Below are 18,516 nucleotides of genomic sequence, written 5' to 3'. Positions count from 1 at the left end.
CGTTCCGTAGGGACCATTCCCTCTGGGACAGCCTGGTCCACTGCTCCATCACCTCATCTCCCTCCCAAGGCACCTTCCCATGCAATCACAGAAGGTGCAACACCTGCCCCTTTACCTCCTCTGCGTCCAAGGGCCCAAACACACCTTTCAGGTGAAGCAATGCTTCACTTGCATCTCCTTCAATTTGGTCTACTGCATTCGCTGCTCCCAATGCGGATGTGGGCATTTTGTTGCCCATCCCTAATTGCCCTTGAACTGAGTGGTTTGCTGGGCCATTTCAGAGGGCAGTTAAGAATTAACCACATTGCTGTGAATTTGGAGTCACATGTAGGCCATACCTGGTAAGGATGGCAGATTTCTGGCAGATATAAGATCCTGAGGGGTTTTGACAGGGTGGATATGGAGAGGATGTTTCCTCTTGTAGGAAAATCTAGGACTAGGGGTCACTGTTTAAAAATAAACCATCACCTATTTAAAACGGAGATGAGACGAAATTTTTTCTGAGGGTAGTGGAAACAGAGTCTTTGAGTATTTTTAACGCAGAGGTGGATAGATTCTTGGTAAGCAATGGGTTATCGGGTAGGCTGAATGCAGATTTGAGGTTACTATCAGATCAGCCATGATTTTATTAAATGGCGGAGCAGGCTCGAGGGGCCAAATGGCCTACTTCTTGTTTGTACAAGGTTGGCAAATATAGTTTCTTGCAGTGGGATCGGGGTGAAGGGGCTTTTGTCATTTCACGTGTCTCTCCAAAAACTCTCTAATTATTTTTATGGTTGCATGTGCTTCAGTTTATTATGGTAACTCTAACACTCAAATTTTTACTACCCCCACATAAATTTTTGATAAAAGGTAAAAAAAATGTTACCTGCAAAACCAGCTTTAAGTCCTGCTGTTTGTTTACAACTTTTTCTATTTTTGTTTAGTATTTCTGGCATATGCTGCATTTTGCTTTTCACTTAAGATGTGTTGCTCAATGGTGAGTGATGTTTATGATATTTTGGAAAAGGGATTTGGAGAAATAACATGGAGAGGTAGTATCTGGTACTATTTTGAGGATAATGCAAGAGCTGAGGAACCTGTGTGCACATATAAAACTTTGGAGGTGGCAGGGCAAGTTGAAGTGGTTAAGAAAGTACATGTGTTACTTAGCTTTGTAAAGACAGTCATTGAATACAAAAACAAAGGAGTCATGCTAAACCTTTACAAATCTCTAAGGGCCCAGCTGGAGTACTGTGTATAATTTTGATCACCATACTTTAGGAAGAATGTTTCTGGAGAAGGTAGAGGGGAAGTTTACCAAAATGAGACTGAAGATGAGTGAGGTCAGTTATGTGGTGAAACTGAAGAAGCTGGGATTGTTCTCCTGGGAACTGAAAGGGGAGACCAAATAGGTACAATTAAAATTCAGGGGTTTTGTTTAGGTAAAAAGGGAGAAACTATTTCCTCTGGCAATATTTCCTCTTTTGAGGGACACAATGGTGGAATGGTTATGTCACTGGACTCGTAATCTAGAGGCCCAGACTAATGCTTTGGTGACATGGCTTCAAATCCCACCAACAGCAGCAGCTGGTGGAATTTTAAATTCAATGAATAAGATCAGGAATTAAAAGCTAATCTCAGTAACAGAAACCACAAAACCATCATTGAATGTTATAAAAACCCATCTGGTTCACTAATGTCCTTTAGGGAAGGAAATCTGCCACCCTTACCAGGTCTGGCTGACATGTGACTCCAACTTCACAGCAATGTGGTTAACTCTTAACTGCCTTCTGAAATGGCCCAGCAAACCACTCAGTTCAAGGGCAGTTAGGGGTGGGCAACAAAATGCCCACATCCCATGAAAATAAAAAAGTGAGTTGGTAACCAGAGGTCATAGATTTAAAATAATTGGCAAAAGAATTAGAGGGAAAGTGAGATATTTCTTCATGGAGAGGATTGTTAATATTAGGAACAGGATACCTGAAAAGGTAGTGGAATCAGCTTGCAAAGGATCTTTTAAAGAGCAATTAGACATGCATTTGTGGAGTATTAATTTGCACAGTGATAACGAATGAGATGTGGGACTAAAGTGGACAGCACTTTCAAAGTTGCAAAGTTTATAAATGCAAGTTGTTTCTTTCAAAGAGTCCGCAGAGCCACCTTCTGTGTCGTATGATTCTGAGGGACACCTCCTCTAAAAATTGCCTCAAGGTAATTGAGAGTAGAGAGCTATCATTTCTGGCCACGACTGCACTTTACAAACACGAGCTCAGGTCAGCACCCTCACAATGGGGAACGTGTCGGCAGAGCGCAGGCGCAGTTTGAAGGCGCACGCGCACCAGTGTCGCGGCGGTTGCTATGGCTCCACTCACAACAGCTGAGCTCCAGTACGGGAGAGGCCGGCGGCGGGGAACCCGAGTCGGAGGTCAGCAAATACTCGGGGACATAACCCCCCCCGGGTTGGGCCTAGGGTCAAGTTCCAGGTTATTTGTAGTTTGGTCGCTGCTTTGGGATTGTCTCACCTCAAGTCACCGGGGATATCCGGGGCTGTGTCACTCAGGGCTGCAGAGAGCTGTGGCCTGGGGCTGTGTCACTCAGGACTCTGGGGATATCTGGGCCTGTGTCACTCAGGGCTGCAGAGAGCTGTGGCCTGGGGCTGTATCACTCAGGACTCTGGGGATATCTGGGGCTGTATCACTCAGGACTCTGGGGATATCTGGGGCTGTGTCACTCAGGACTCTGGGGATATCTGGGGCTGTGTCACTCAGGACTCTGGGGATATCTGGGGCTGTGTCACTCAGGACACCGGGGCTATCTGGGGCTGTGTCACTCAGGACTCTGGGGATATCTGGGGCTGTGTCACTCAGGACTCTGGGGATATCTGGGGCTGTGTCACTCAGGACACCGGGGATATCTGGGGCTGTGTCACTCAGGACTCTGGGGATATCTGGGGCTGTATCACTCAGGACTCTGGGGATATCTGGGGCTGTGTCACTCAGGACACCGGGGATATCTGGGGCTGTGTCACTCAGGACTCTGGGGATATTTGGGGCTGTGTCACTCAGGACACCGGGGATATCTGGGGCTGTGTCACTCAGGGCTGCAGGGATATCTGGGGCTGTGTCACTCAGGACACCGGGGCTATCTGGGGCTGTGTCACTCAGGGCTGCAGGGATATCTGGGGTTGTGTCACTCAGGGCTGCAGGGATATCTGGGGCTGTGTCACTCAGGGCTGCAGGGATATCTGGGGCTGTCACTCAGGATTCTGGGGCTGTATCACTCAGGACTCTGGGGCTATCTGGGGCTGTGTCACTCAGGACTGCAGGGATATCTGGGGCTGTGTCACTCAGGACTGTGGGGCTATCTGGGGCTGTATCACTCAGGACTCTGGGGCTATCTGGGGCTGTGTCACTCAGGGCTGCAGGGATATCTGGGGCTGTGTCACTCAGGACACCGGGGATATTTGGGGCTGTGTCACTCAGGACACCGGGGATATCTGGGGCTGTGTCACTCGGGACTCTGGGGATATCTGGGGCTGTGTCACTCAGGATACCAGGGATATCTGGGGCTGTGTCACTCGGGGCTCCAGGGATATCTGGGGCTGTGTTACTCAGGGCTCTAGAGATATCTGGGCCTGTGTCACTCAGGGCTGCAGGGATACCTGGGCCTGTGTCACTCAGGACTGCAGGGATATCTGGGCCTGTGTCACTCAGGGCTGCAGGGATATCTGGGCCTGTGTCACTCAGGGCTGCAGGGATATCTGGGCCTGTGTCACTCAGGGCTGCAGGGATACCTGGGCCTGTGTCACTCAGGGCTGCAGGGATATCTGGGCCTGTGTCACTCAGGGCTGCAGGGATATCTGGAGCTGTGTCACTCAGGGCTGCAGGGATAACTGAGGCTGTGTCACTCAGGGCTCCACGGATAGCTGGGGCTGTGTCAATCAGTTCTTTAATTGGTTTGGAATTTGTGAGTCCAAAAGATACGAGTACGAGGAGAATACTGAACTTAGGAGTTTTGTGTTGAGGAACTATGAAGTGGTTGGACTGCAAAGTGTCTTTGGCCGTTGCTATGATTTTCCTGGGCTTGGAAGATGTGACTGTGGAGTATTTGAAATCTCTGACTAAAACTCAGTTGAGAGAATTAGCAGACAAAGTGCAGATAGAAATAAAAGCAGAATTCCATAAGACTGATATAATTAAAGTACTTGCTCAGCATTCAAAGTTGGAAGAGACATCTGAAACTAGTGTGTCACAGCTGGAATTAGTAAGACTTCACTTGCAAATGAAACAGCTTGATATAGGAAGAGATAGGGAAAAGCAGAAGCTTGAACTGGAAAAAGAAATGGAAATGGACAAAAACCTGAACTGTAGGAAAGAGAGAAAGAAGGATGAAAAGAATTGAACTGGAAGAGAAAGAGAAATGAAAAAAACTTGAGTTAGAAAGAAAGGAGAAAGAAAAAGAAAGGGATAGATTGAAAGAAATGGAAATGAAAAAGCTTCAATGGGAAAAAGAGGAGCAAGAAAAAGAAAAAAAGCGCAAGAAGTGCAATTGCGAAAGCTTGAGCTTGAGTATCAGAGAGAAGGAGCACTGACTAGGGAAAAACTTAGAAGAAGGTGTCATGGAAATATAATTTTCATAATATTATTGTGATTATTGTAAAGGTAGGTTAATAGTGCGGTTTGGATTAGTTTCTCTGGATGTGTGTGTGGTGGATTTAATTAAATTGGAGGCAGCTGGTCTGAAGCTTTTGAGTTATCAAAAGGGAAGCTAGGTTTGAAATGCTAAATATGTAAACATGGCTGAAGTTTTAGAGTGTGAGGTGTGAGGAACGTTTGCATTTTTAGATAAATTAGGTTAGTTTAAATTTCAAAGGGATGGTAAGATGTTACACCTAGCCATAAGATGTTACGCCAAACAGTGTGTTTATTTTTCCCAAAGGTTACTGATAACATGAGTACCATGAACAATTTATATTATGAGAAAAGTAAATTTGCAAAGACATATTGAAACAATGGAATTTACATTAAAAAGGGAGGAACATGTATAAGGGAGATGAGGTTATGTGTAAGGGAGAAGGAATTCTAAGATCTAACAAGTGTGAAAAGTCTTCAGCCTCTATGCATCAAGCTGCTGTCTACAGGAACCGAAGCTAAGAAGACTCACTGTGAATATCACTGTCCAGGATATTGGGTGCTTTGCCTGAGTCTGTTGAAATTTATTTGTTTTTACTGTTGCCTTAACGGAGGTGTAACTGGGAGTCAGATTAATTAGGGGATTTGGAGTTATTATGGTAATTTGTAGACCTATGTATCTGTTTAAAGTCTTTTCTTCTCTTAATAAATGTTTAATTTAGTTTTGTAAAAACCCTCTAAGACTCAGTGGACATATTACTACTGAATTCAAGGCACGCATCTTGAAATAAAATACGAATTGCATAACAGTTTTGGCAGTTGTTTCAAGTTTCCCTCTGGGATTTGAGCAGCTCAGCCTTTACCAACCGCTCTGCCATAACAAAGTGAAGAAAGGAGAGATAGTGATTCAGACGGTGACTTTGATTCCTTTGAGGAATTATATTCAACTAAAAATCTTTGGTTAGTGCCTAAATTTACGAAGGATGGAGTAGAAAGATATTTCACCTCATTTGAAAAGATAGCTATGATAGATAGCTATTGGCCAAGAGATGCTTGGACTATAATGTTAGTGTTTTGTCAGGTACAGCAATGACTGTGTATGCTAGTTTATCAGAGGAATAATCTGCAGATTAACAGGTACTAAAAAGGCAATGCTAAGCATTTATGAACTTGTTGCTGAAGCTTATCAGTTGAAGTCTAGGACTGTAAGAAAGAGACCTAATCAGACATTTGTAGAGTTTGCAAGAGAAAAAGAAACTCTCTGGGATCAATGGTTTTGGGCATTAAAGTTAGACAGGACTTTTGAAAATGTAAGAGAGATTATGAAAGAATTTAGAAATAATATTCCAGTAACTATCAAGACATAATTCGATGAAAGACAAAGTAAAAAGGTCAGGAAAGCTGCTGTTTTAGCTGATACTTATGATATTTCACACAGACATGAGAGTATAGGAAAAGGATTATATGGGGCTCAGCAAGGAAATTGGAGGTATAGAAAACCTAATGATGGTAAAAGTGTTAGTAATAAGGAGCCAGTTGAAGTACACCAGTCTGTTAAAGATGGAAAGGTAGAAGGCAAAGTTAAAGGAAGAAAAGTAATATGTTACCATTGTAACAAGGCTGGATATACAAGATCAAATTTTGGAGGTTAAATGGGAAACTGATTGCAGTGACAGAAACTCAGAAGAGTTCTGTAAGGAAAAGTGCTGTGGGCTCTGAGTCCCAAGTGCAAGACAGACCAGTAGCCTTTCTACAAGTGAAAAAGGAAGAACAGTATTAGCCAGAGAGGTGGGAATGTGTTTGCAACCTACTCAAAGAAGCTCTGAAGGGCAAGTTACAGAGATGTTTAAAGATTTTATATGCAAAGGGAAGTATATTCATATTTTAAGGGAAGAGCAGGAAAACTCTTGAGATCTTAGGAGATCCAGGAGATAGCCAGTCATTAATGTTATGGAATAGTGCCACCTGTTGTCCAGAAGAGTTTTGCAGGAGAAAGCGTTAGTTAGTGGAATTCATGGGGGCTCAAGTTTAAACTAAATTTAAAAAGTGATTGTTGGAGTGGTGATTGTTGGAGTGGTGATTGTTGGAGTGGTAGAGAAATTGCCTATTACCTACTTATTCTAGGAAATTATATAGTTGGAACGCAAATATTGATTATGCCTACTGTAGTAGAGGAGCCTGTTGAGATGCAATCAACAGAGGTTTTACAGAAGGAGCATCCTGGATCATTTCCAAATTGTGTGGTGACGAGGCCTCAGATACATAAACTTAAACAGGAAGAGGGAGAATCAAAGAGACAGGGGGATGATACTGAACCTCAGTTGGCTGGATCTATCTTTGAAAAGATTAATCAGGGTGAGAAGGTTGGAAAGGATGAGGCTGAGGTTTTTAATTCCTTGAAGTTAGTGGAGTTATGGCAGCAGGATCCAGACTTAAAACAGTTATACCAGACAGCTTATTCTGAAACAGAAGCAGTATAAATTCCAGAATGTTATTACCTTAAAAACAATGTGTTAACGAGGAAATGGAGACCACCTCATGTCCTGGCAGATGAAAAATGGTTGATAGTGCACCAAGTAGTGACTCCATCTGGGTACCGGAATTACATTTTGAGAATGGCTCATGAAATTCCAATGGCTGGATATTTGGTAATTAGGAAAACTCAAGCTAAGATACAAAAAACATTTTTATTGGCCTGGACTACATGAAGATGTAGTTAAAGTCTGTCAAACGTGCCACACATGTCAAGTGATAGAAAAACCTCAAGCAGTAATTAAACCTGCATCTTTAATTTCAATTCCAGCATTTGAGGAACCTTTTAACAGGGTCCTGATTGATTGTGTAGGACCCCTCCCTAAGACTAAAAATGGAAATCAGTATCTACTGACAATCATGGATGTGTGCATGAGATTTCCAGAAGCAATACCTTTAAAGAAAATCACAGCAAAGGTAATTATAGAAGAGTTGACCAAATTCCTTACAAGATATGGGTTACCAAAAGAAATATAGTTGGACCATGGTTCAAGTTTCATATCACAGCTGTTTAAAGAAGTAATGAACAGCCTAAGAATAAAGCAATTTAGGTTGTCAGTCTATCACCCTGACTCACAAGGTGCCATAGAAAGGTGGCATCTAACGTTAAAGACTACGATGAAAGCATATAGTCAAGACAACCCACATGATTGGGATCAAGGGATTCCATTCTTGTTGTTTGCTATTAGGGGCATCTCTAATGAGTCAACAGGCTTCATTCCTTTCGAGTTAATTTATGCTCATGAAGTAAGGGGCCCACTCAAGTTGATTCAGGAGAAATTAGTGAGTCAAAGTTCTGAAAAGACTCTCCTGGATTATGGGACGAATGATTGAGTAGGGCATGTGAGATAGCTATGGAACATTTAAAGATATCACAAAAGTGATGAAGGCAAATGCGGAATAAAGGGCAAAGGCTTGTAGCTTTGTGGCTGGGGAAAAAAATGTTGGTATTGTTGCCAATGTCAGGCAAACTGTTGAAGGCAAGGTTTAGCGGACCTTACCAGATCGAAAAGAGACTTAAATGAGGTAAACTATGCAGTGAATACCCCAGATAGAAGAAAGAGTCAATTGGCGTGCCATGTAAACATGCTAAAAAAAGTACTTTGATAGAGAGGATAAATAGAAGGAGATACTGGTGGTGGTGGGTAGGGAAGAGGAAACAGAAATTAAGGATTCTGAAATTGACCTTCTGATTGAATTGAATATTGAGGAAGTACTTAAATTCTAAATGTGACATTAAGTTACCTTCCAGAAAACTGCCAAAGTGATCTACAAATGCTGTTGCAGTCACACAAAGCAATTTGTGGAAATAGACCAGGGAAAACAGCTTTGGCTTTACGTGATGTTGATGTGGGGGTTTCAGTTTCACACATATTGAATAATTCCAGTAAAATTGGCTTATGCAGAAAGAAATTGAATTTATGCTTGAAAATGACATCATAGAGCCCAGTCACAGTAATTGAAGTTCACCCATTGTAATGGCGCCAAAACTGGATGGATCATGAAGACTATGTATTGATTAGCACAAAGTAAACACAGTAACAAAGTCAGATTCATATCCTATTCCACGATTGGAGGATTGTATCGAAAGAGTTGGACAGTCCGCATTTATCACAAAAATTGACTTGCTGTGAGGGCATTTATCGGAAGAGCAAAAGAGATATCAGCTTTTCTGACGTCAGCTGGTTTATATGAATCAAAAGTATGCCATTCGGTATGAAAAATGTACTAGCAATATTTCAGAGACTAACAAAGTGATTGAAGGACTGGACAATTGTGCTGTCTATATTGATGACTTAGTAGTATTCAGTCAAACCTGGTAGGAACATCTACGACATTTAAAGGGACTGTTTGACTGATTACCGGAAGCTAATTTGGTGATAAATTTGGCTATAAGTGAATTTGCAAAAGTGAAAATTACATATTTAGGCCACACTGTTGAACCTGGTCAAGTAACCCCACAAGATGCGAAAGTAAAAGTTATTGTAGAGTTCCCAGTGGCTACAACGAAACGGGAAGTTTTGAGATTTTGGGCATGAGTGGATTTTATTGGAAATTCATGTAGTTGCTCCACTGATTGATTTATTAAAAAAGAACAGGAGATTCCAATGGACCACAGGAGTGTCAGACTGCATTTGACAGCTTGAAAGCTGTACTAACCACTACAACGGTTCGAGCAGCACCTGATTATACAAAGCAGTTTAAAATGGCCGTTGACACCAGTGATCTGGGTGTTGGTGCTATGTTGCTGCAGGAAGATGAACTGGGACTTGAGAAACCAATGGGATATTTCTCACAGAAGTTGAATGTGCATCAGAAGAAATATTCAACTATAGAAAAAGAAACTAAGTTTGGTTTTAGCATTGCAGCATTTTGAAGTTTATGTTGCAAACAATTCTTCAGAGACAGTTGTATATATGGACCAAATCCTTTGAAGTTTCTGGAAAAGTTTTGAGATAAAACCGCCAGACTGTTCCAGTGGAGTTTATCATTGCAATTGTTCAAATTAAAAATCATACTTGGTGGCTGGACGATAGAATTTAATTGCAGATGCGTTGTCAAGAGCTTAAGTTCAAAAGGACTTGGATGTTCAGAAATTGAGAATGGACTGGAATAAACTTTATTCTTACGAAAGAATTCTATATATTTTCATGGTTGATGCATGTACACCATAGTGTAAGTTTTTTTTTTGATAAGTATAATAAGTAAGATGAAATGGATTGAGAAAATGTCTTTGAAATATGATGCTTCATTTTTTTCCATTGAGGGAGGTATGAAGTTGGATGTTATTTTTGGCAACATGGTGGAATTCTGTTAAGGTGTGGGTGCGCGCATGCGAGCATGTGATTAAATTGGGGGAAGGTTAATAAAGACAGCTTGTCTGTGGGAGCAGAGAGATGAAAGATAAAGGTGCTAGATGTATGCATTTGTAATGTAGAGGCTATGGTGAAGCTGAATGTACGAGTAAATAGGTTGGGTATTAAAATTTGCATTAGATGATAGGGAAGGGCTTGACTTTTCAGCTGCTAACTTTCAAAGGGAGCTTAGAAGTGACAAGGGACTTTTAAAACTTACAAAGGTTTCGTAGGTAAACAAGGGAAGGTTATTAAATTTTATTTTACCCGAGAGTGGAGGCAATAGGAAAACATGAAAGATTTTTTTGGAGAAATTGAGTTCAAAGAGGTGCTTAGAAAAGTGGAGTCTAAGATCAAAGGGAAAAAGAATATTTAAGGAAAGATGTTTAGTTGAGTTGTGTTGGCTATGTAGGGGAGATGTCCTGAGACCAGCTCTGTGCTGAGAAAGGTTGTGAATTTGAAGCAGCCATCCAGTTTCAAGGCAGAGAAGTCTTTGGGCAGAATATTGCCGTCAGTGTGTGGGGGCGGGCCCGACATGCCGACATGTAAAATGAAGCGCGATAATGTCGAGCGTGCGTCCCGATGTCATTGCACGTCTTTTCAATATTTTGTTTGGTGGTCGCGCACCGGAGGCAGCTGCGCGCCCACTAAACTGTCAACGGCCTATTAAGGCCATTAAAAAAAGTAATTTATTTTGTTAACAGCACTGGCTGTCCAACCTTCAGGTTGGCGGGCAGGCGAAGAGCCCAAGCGGCCTTTGAGTTTTTCAGGAAACCTCATCCACGGGCGGGATGAGGTTTCCTGAAGGTTTTATAAAATAAATAAATAAATTTTACTTACTTCACAAGCATGTCCCAGATCATATGACACTGTCACACGAAGGGAAATGTTTAAATAAATTTTCACTTCATTTATTAAAAAGTTTTCACAACCATTCAAACTCCCTGAGACAGCTAGTGTAGGCCCCGACTCTCCCTCCTCCCCCCGCCCGCACCGTTAGCGCTGAACGCTACCAGCCGTGTGTTACGCTGGACGAACCTTAACTGGCCCACCCGCATAAAGTGGCGGTGCGCAGCTGATCACGGGCAGCAATTGGTTCCGCACCCGCTCCCACCCAGCCAGCCCACTATAGGAAAAATTTTCCCCTTTGTTTCCAGAAAGCAGTCTGTTTCTGAACTTCCTTCTGTTTTCCACAGCACAGTGGAAGAGAGTGAGAAGTCGTGTGGTATACTTTATTAAAGTAGCAGCAGTTATTGTCTTGGGTAATATTACTGGATTTTTATGGGTAAAATCTATAAGGGAGCTATTGCTAAGTAGTTTACTTGTGTGTTCTGACCAAGTGTGGGGAATGTTTTGTAAGGCTGTTTTAACTGTGTAATTTTAATCTTGTGTGTTTAAGTATTTTTTCTTCTTGTTAATAAATCTTTTAATTTTAAAATTCTAAAAGTGTTATTGGGATTCTATGTTTTTGGGATCAGTAGTTTTCCCCTCGTATTCATAATATAATAAAAAAGTTATGATCAGTAAGACAAGTTTCCCTCTGGGATTTGGCTGGCTCATTGAATAACATCGGCTGCAGTCATAACAGGTGCTCTGATCTGATCCCATGAAGTCAGGTATCTGGGCAACAAACGATCATCTGAAAATTTGAAAATATATCAGCTGATTTTAAAAAATAAAATGGCCTTTGGCTGAGGACAGGCCTGACACATGCAATGATTTGGCGGTGATTGGGAATATGTTGGAGGTGGGACGATGGTTAGGATCTAATGGGGTAATCAAATGTTGGGGCTAAGATGGGTGGGAAGGACACGAGCCAGTAAAATAGGGCGACAGCAGGGTATGACTTGGGTTGTTAGGGACAGAATTGTGTTAAAAATAACGACAGGCTAAACACTTCATCCATTTTGATATTTAATTACAGATTCCTAAAATTAATATCCATTGATGTTAAACCAAATAACTCGTAAATTATCTAGTTTAGCTCTGTATCCCTTTTGTAAATCAGTATAACATTTGTCACTCTCCAATAGTTGAGCATGCATCCACTCTCTGAAATCAAACCTCTAAGGCATTGTCTATTTCATCCTTATAGCTTTCAAGAATTTCAGATGTATCTGATCAGTTTCTGCAGCTATGCCCCCCTCTAGCTTAACTAATTTCTCTAATTCTTTCCTTTCATTATCGTATTAGCAAAACTGAAGCCTATTAGATTCAATGGGTAGTGACAACGCGCATATCAAATTGGTTAAGAAACAGAAAGCAGAGAATAGTGGTGATCAGTTGTTTTTCACACTGGTGGAGGGGTGTAAACAGTGGAGTCCCCAAGGAGTTATTATTAGGATTATTTTAGATATTTATTGATGTCCTGAATTTGGGTGTACAGGTATAATTTTAAAGTTTGCAGATGCCACGAAACTCAGAAATGTAGTGAGGACAATAGCAACGGACTTCAGGAAGCCATAGATAAATTGGTAAAATGGAGAGATGCATGGCAGGTGGAATTTAACATAGGGAAGTGTGAAGTGATGTATTTTGGTAGGAAAAATGAGGAGAGGCAATATGAACCAAATGCTACAATTTCAAAGGTGGTGCAAGAGTGGAAACCTGGGGTATATGTACACGAATCCTGGATGGCAGGACAAGTTAAGAGGGTTGTTAAAAACGTGTGGGATCCTTAGCTTTATAAATAGAGCCATGGAATAGAATAAGTAAGAAATTTATGCTAAATATTTATAAATCATTGATTAGCCTCAAGTTGGAGATTATATCCAGTTCTGAGCACCACACTTTATGAAGGATGTCAAGGACAGAGAGAAGATGTAGAAGAAATTCACTAGAATGATACCAGGGGTGCGGGACTTCTCTATGTGGAGAGACTAGAGAAGTTGGGGTTGTTCTTCTTTAGAGCAGGGGAGATTTAACAGAGGTGTTCAAAACCATGAAGGGTTTTGATATGGTGAGTCAGTAACTGGAAGACACCGATTTAAGGTAATTGACAGAAGAACTGAAGACAATCTGAGAATTTTTTTTTATGCAGTGAGTTTTTATGATCTGGAATGCACTGCCTGGAAAGATAGCGGACGCAGATTCAACAATAACTTTCAAAAGAGAATCAGATAAATACTCCAGGGAGAATCATTTGAAGGGCTATGGGGAAAGGAGAATGGAGTGGGTCTAATTGGATAGTTCTTTGAGAGATCTGGCAGAAGTACAATGGGTCAAATGGGTTCCTTCTGTGCTGTATCATTCTATGATTGTAACATAGGTATGAGGTCAGGGTTATGTGAGAGCAAAAATGGGTGTGTCAGGTCATCTAAACTCCAAGCTCCAATATTGCAGCTGTTAAACAATAATTAATCTTCCTAACTTCCCCTGGGGAATGTCTATTCCTTGGTATGAAGTTTAGGAGTAAGGGGAAGAGTCCCATATGAAGAAACCTCTGGCCCTCCTTGCCTTGCCGCGCTGCATCATTTCTTGAGTTTCCTTGGAGACATGGAGCTGGGCGTGTGTCTGCAGTAGGTGCAGGTCCAGCAATGACATGTATGTGAAGGAAGAGGGGACTTTCTGTAACATGTTTTTCTTGGCCATGAAATACCCAGTCACGAGGGTTTCCCAAAAATGTCATTGGGTTTGCAACGGAAACCCCCTCCATTGAGAAGGCCTGGGGTGAATGACAGGTCAACTAAAGAGAAGTCATAAGTTATGGGTGGGATTTTCCACACTCGCCTGCCGCTGAACTTCTGACTGGGGCGCCGCCTCGCCCACAGCGGATCCCATCCGCGACGGGGCTGGAAAATCCTGGCCTATGTTTTCTCTCCTATCCAAACAGATTCTTGGCCTTGGAGCCTTCTGGCCGCTGCTGTCAAATTCCTGCCCTTTAAAGAGTAAAGAGGAGACTGAGTTTAGGACATTCCATCAGTGGAATAAAGATTTTTCTTGGTATGATATCCAAACCCAAGATTCTATAGCACTGGTGAGATACCTGCACACTAACTTGAGATAGTAATGCTACTAACATCCATTAGCTTTGAAAAGAATTAACAAAGAAAAAAAACTTGCATTTATATAACTTCCATGACCTTAGAATGTTAGAATGAACCAAAGCACTTTACTAAAGTAAATGAAGTACTTTAATGAAGCACTCTTGAAGTGTAATCTCTGCTGCAACATATGAAACACATGTAGAAGAAGATTCGTATTTGGAATAGGCCTTGCAGGATTTCATCCCAGTGGAAATATATGATTAAAGATGTCTGGTTTGGGGAGGTTATTCCTCCTTTCTACATTTTAAAGGCACTGTGCCATTAGATGAATTGACAAGTTTATCCTCAGGCAGGTCAAGCCAGGAGTAAGATAGAATAGTCTCCCCTTGCCTGGACGAATGCAGCTCCAAACTCTCAAAGCTTGACACCATCCAGGTCAAAGCATCCCACTTGATTGGTACCCCATCCACCACATTCACTTCCCTCCACCACCGGCGCACTGTGGCTGTAATGTGCAACATCGATGAGATGCGCTGCAGGAACTCGCCAATGCTTCTTCAACAGGACATTTCAAATCTGCAGCCTCTACCACTTGGAAGAACAAGGTCAAAAGGCACATGGGACACCACCACCTGTAGTTCATCTCCAAGACACACACATTCCTGATTTGGTAATGTCTTGCCGTTCCTTCACCATTGCTGGGTCAAAATCCTGGAACTTCATCCCTAATAGCTCTGTGGGTGTAGCTTCACCACAGGAACTGCAATGGTTCAAGAAGGTGGCTCACCATCAACTTCTGAAAGGCAATTAAAGACTGGTAAAAAGCAATACCCACATCCTATGAGTGAATAAAGAAAAAAAAATCAGGCTGCACTCAGCACTTAAGTGTTGTCTTAAGGATTTAACCTTTCTATTTTATGTAGACAAATGGCAGAAAATGACAGCCACATCCAGGAAGCGAAAGAACAAAGCAATGCACCTGAGAAAGAGGAGAACCCTTCTGACCAAGCCACAGAAGTTCAAGAAGTGTCAGAAGAGGGTCCTCCTGTAGAGCCAGCAGTTGGAACATCCGATACAAGACCCATAAAATATGATAATGCTGAGTCACCTTCAGGTAAAACTGACTATAAAATATCTTAAACTTAACTTTTACTTCCTACTAAAAACTTGCACAATTTTCTAGGATAACTGACTATATAATATCTTAAACTTAATTTTTACTTACTACTAAAAACTTGCACAATTTTCTAGGATAATAAAGTATATTATTTTACTGCTGCACAGAGTCAATTCAAGTGTTTAAAAGCGAGATAGATACTTGGAAAATGAGAAATACGGAGAAGGGGTTTGCAAGTGGGACTAAAAGGATAGATCTTCCATAGCTGACAAATTTGACAAAGCCAAATGTGCTTCTTTTGTTCCTATATTTCTACATCATGCAGCCTGCAGATCATTTACTAAGTTTTTTACTTTCCTATTATTTTGTTCCTTAACAATGAACCCATGGAAATAATTGACTGCCACACTATGCTCCCTTACCCATCTTTAGCTTAGCTAATCATGGGCGAAAACAGGTACCCTTCTGCTCTACAAAGAATGCTAAAGAAATTTAATTTAGTGCTCGGCATTTAAAAACTTTTGATTTATTCAGTTTCATGCCACCAGATAGAATGTTAATAATGTAAGTGCTAGTGTCTCCACAAGTATTGCATTAGAGTAGTGACAGATTCTCTCTTTTTTAAAATTGATATAAACCTTCATTTTCCTTTTTCAATTAATTTCTCCTCACTTCCCTCTAGGCCATTTGATGCAATATATTATTCCCTAACTTGGGCCAGAAACAAATATACCTTTTCTCATCCTCTAGGAGGTGCATGAGATCCACAAAGGATGGCTGTGTGAGAAGAGCGGAACCTTGTTTTGTTTTCAATTGGGGAAAATAGCTGAATTGCTGTTTTTATATGGCTTGAGATGGACAGAGTAATGTGAATTAAATTTGCCTTTTGTCTCTTGGTCTAAAGGTTTAGCTCCTATGAAAAATTGTCTTATTTCAGCTGCATCTAAAGGATGCATCTGCTTGACTAGAGGGAGCAATATCCAAAGTTTGCAGTTCACACAAAATTGCTTGTGGTGATATTGTGAGAAAGACTATGAAAACACTAGGAACACATCGATAAGCTAGTTGTCTAGGCAAATATGTAGCAGGTGCAGTTCAATGTAGAAAAGATGCAAAGCAGTACATCTTGGAAGTAAGAATAGAGAAAAGGAATATGTAGTAATTTGAAGTGTCAGTTGTTGACAAGGAAGGTTGTTACTTACAATCTCAAATTCCTCATTCCATGAAGATGGCTTCTTTCAATAACTGATAGCCCAGCGTGTCACTCTAATATTTCATTGGCACAGTGGAGAACTTAGCTAGCAAACATCTAGGAGCTTCCTGATCCCAGTTTAAAGATTGTGTTCTCATCTGAGGGAATAACTTTGATTCTGAATTATTTCTGAGTCTTTTGCTGAAAGAAATATACCGTTGGCTCACTGTAATCTACTTTGATTGACAGGCCAATGGGCAAAGCCTCCCTCTCATAAATTTAAGGGGGTAGTTCACCAAGTTAGTCTTCCTCTGTCTATTTTTCATAATTTTGTGGCTGTCAGAAAAAGTCTGGGCAAACTTAGCATTAAAGAATCAAGCTCAAATGACTGATCTTCTGTCTTAAGATAATTTAATATGTTTAGAAAGAAAGTAAATTATATTGTTATTGTTTTCATAAACCAAGGTGTGTAAAGATGTTGATGTTCTCACTTTGGAAACTGTATATGCTTTAATTGTGTATCTTATATAAATTAGTTATGGATCCAAAGGATATGTTTCATCTCAATAGAGTTTGTATTAACACATCTATAAAGAGGGGAGAATTTATATTGTAGCACGTGCCATATTTCAGTAGTCAGTGTTCCAAAGTAAGTGTTCTTAATTTCCTTCTCTGAGTCATGCAATTGTTTAACTACATGTTGTGCAAAACAAAAGAGCACTTTGGATCATAAGTGAACATGTGGACTTCTGACAATGATCTCAAGGGATGTCTATTCCAAAAACTATGTCATCCCTAAGTGCAATATTGAAATGTCAGATAAAAATTCTCATACATTAGGAAGTCTCATTTTTGTAAAACTGTAAAATTTCAGCACAAGGAGACTATTGGTCCACCTGTCCATGTTCTAGCACCATATTCCTATATATTAAATGTTTTTATGTTCATCCTGAGATCAGAAATTCAACATGATGATGAATTTGAACATTGATATATATATACATATTCTGCCACTCCATCTGACAGTAAGTATTCACACTAGCCTGCTATGACACTGGATTATTTTGTTCTTATGTGATTAGACAATTTTTTCCCCCAAATATGTTGTATTCCAAAAGCCATATATTTCACCCTACGTATATGTATGATAACCTATTTTTCTCCTTTTCACACTCAATGCCACAACATCAACCACGCAAATGTGTTGATTTGCTGTAATAGAAAGTTCCGAATTTTTAAATTATGATACGGGAGAATCATCTGCATCTGCAGCTACTCTGATTGATGAAGAGACACCAAATAAAACACCACATGAGGCTGTGTCACTGGAAGTTGCTGGTAGTCCAACAGGTATTGTTCTTTGCTAATAGAATAAAATTAGTGTTCCTGGACTATTAAAGTTTTATTTTTTAAATTGCTGGTGACATTTCGGTGGAAAGATTGTGGGTTGGTATATCAGCACTAATTGCAGAAATGTGGTGTTACCATGGAAATTGTTATCATTAATATTTTCTCAGAGTTTTATAATTTTTCCAACTGCATCCTTTTGGAGTCCACATATCTTGCATCAACCCCTATTCAACACTGGATAAGCATGTTATTTCCAGGTTATTTTCCTTACTACATAGTAACTAACTGCAATAGATGCACAAATGCACCTCAGAGTAGCTCACTTTATTTTTGGCAGATCGTAGGCCTCTCTTCCAATTATTTCCCCCCTCCCCTCCCCCCACCCACATTAAGTTTTGGCCAACACATGAAGCTCATGTGGAATTGTGGACTCAAATCTACAACATTGAGTGGAGATGCCACTGTGCAATCGAATGTCAATGGATTTTGCTGCCGTTATTCAATTATTTATATTTGAGATGAGGTGGGATATATTTCAGTCATGCTTGAAGAGATGGGTTTTTATGGGCCTTTTTAGGGTAGATAGGAAAATAGCAAAATTGTTCTGTTAGCATTCTAGAGAACAAGGATATTATGATTGAAAAGTCAGTGTCCTTTGGTAGAAAAGAGGGACAGAGGACAACCTCAGACAATAAGGAAGAGGATTTGGCGGAATATATGGGTGGAAAAGGTTCAGATCGTGGGGAGCAGAGCCATAACCGTGCAAGGATCATGAGTTTTCTCAAATTCATTTGGTAGAGTAGAAGATTCTGAAATTGTCTTGGCACAGAGAGCCATTGATGACATGAAAATGAAGGGTGTATGGAGCTCA

The 18,516-nt window shown here is 40.8% G+C and overlaps 1 protein-coding gene across 2 annotated transcripts in view; it reads left to right on the top strand.

Annotated features, from left to right (window-relative positions):
• The first annotated feature begins 2,322 nt into the window (after positions 1-2,322).
• Positions 2,323-18,516, top strand: part of iqub (IQ motif and ubiquitin domain containing) — an 87,354-nt gene continuing 71,160 nt past the window's right edge. Inside the window, exons 1-3 of one of the 2 annotated variants that reach the window (XM_078568377.1) lie at positions 2,323-2,407; positions 14,910-15,100; positions 17,517-17,645. In XM_078568377.1, the coding sequence (XP_078424503.1) occupies positions 14,914-15,100; positions 17,517-17,645 (316 nt within the window). In that variant the 5' untranslated portion in view covers positions 2,323-2,407; positions 14,910-14,913. The remainder of the gene's footprint in view (positions 2,408-14,909; positions 15,101-17,516; positions 17,646-18,516) is intronic. The other variant, XM_078568378.1, reaches the window with a different exon arrangement.

Source organism: Cetorhinus maximus, chromosome 22 (assembly GCF_964194155.1).
Source record: "Cetorhinus maximus chromosome 22, sCetMax3.hap1.1, whole genome shotgun sequence".
In the NCBI taxonomy this organism is placed as follows: Eukaryota; Metazoa; Chordata; class Chondrichthyes; order Lamniformes; family Cetorhinidae; genus Cetorhinus; species Cetorhinus maximus.
The sequence above is the reverse complement of the archived record's forward strand: the minus strand, read 5'-3'. Positions and strand labels throughout refer to the sequence as shown.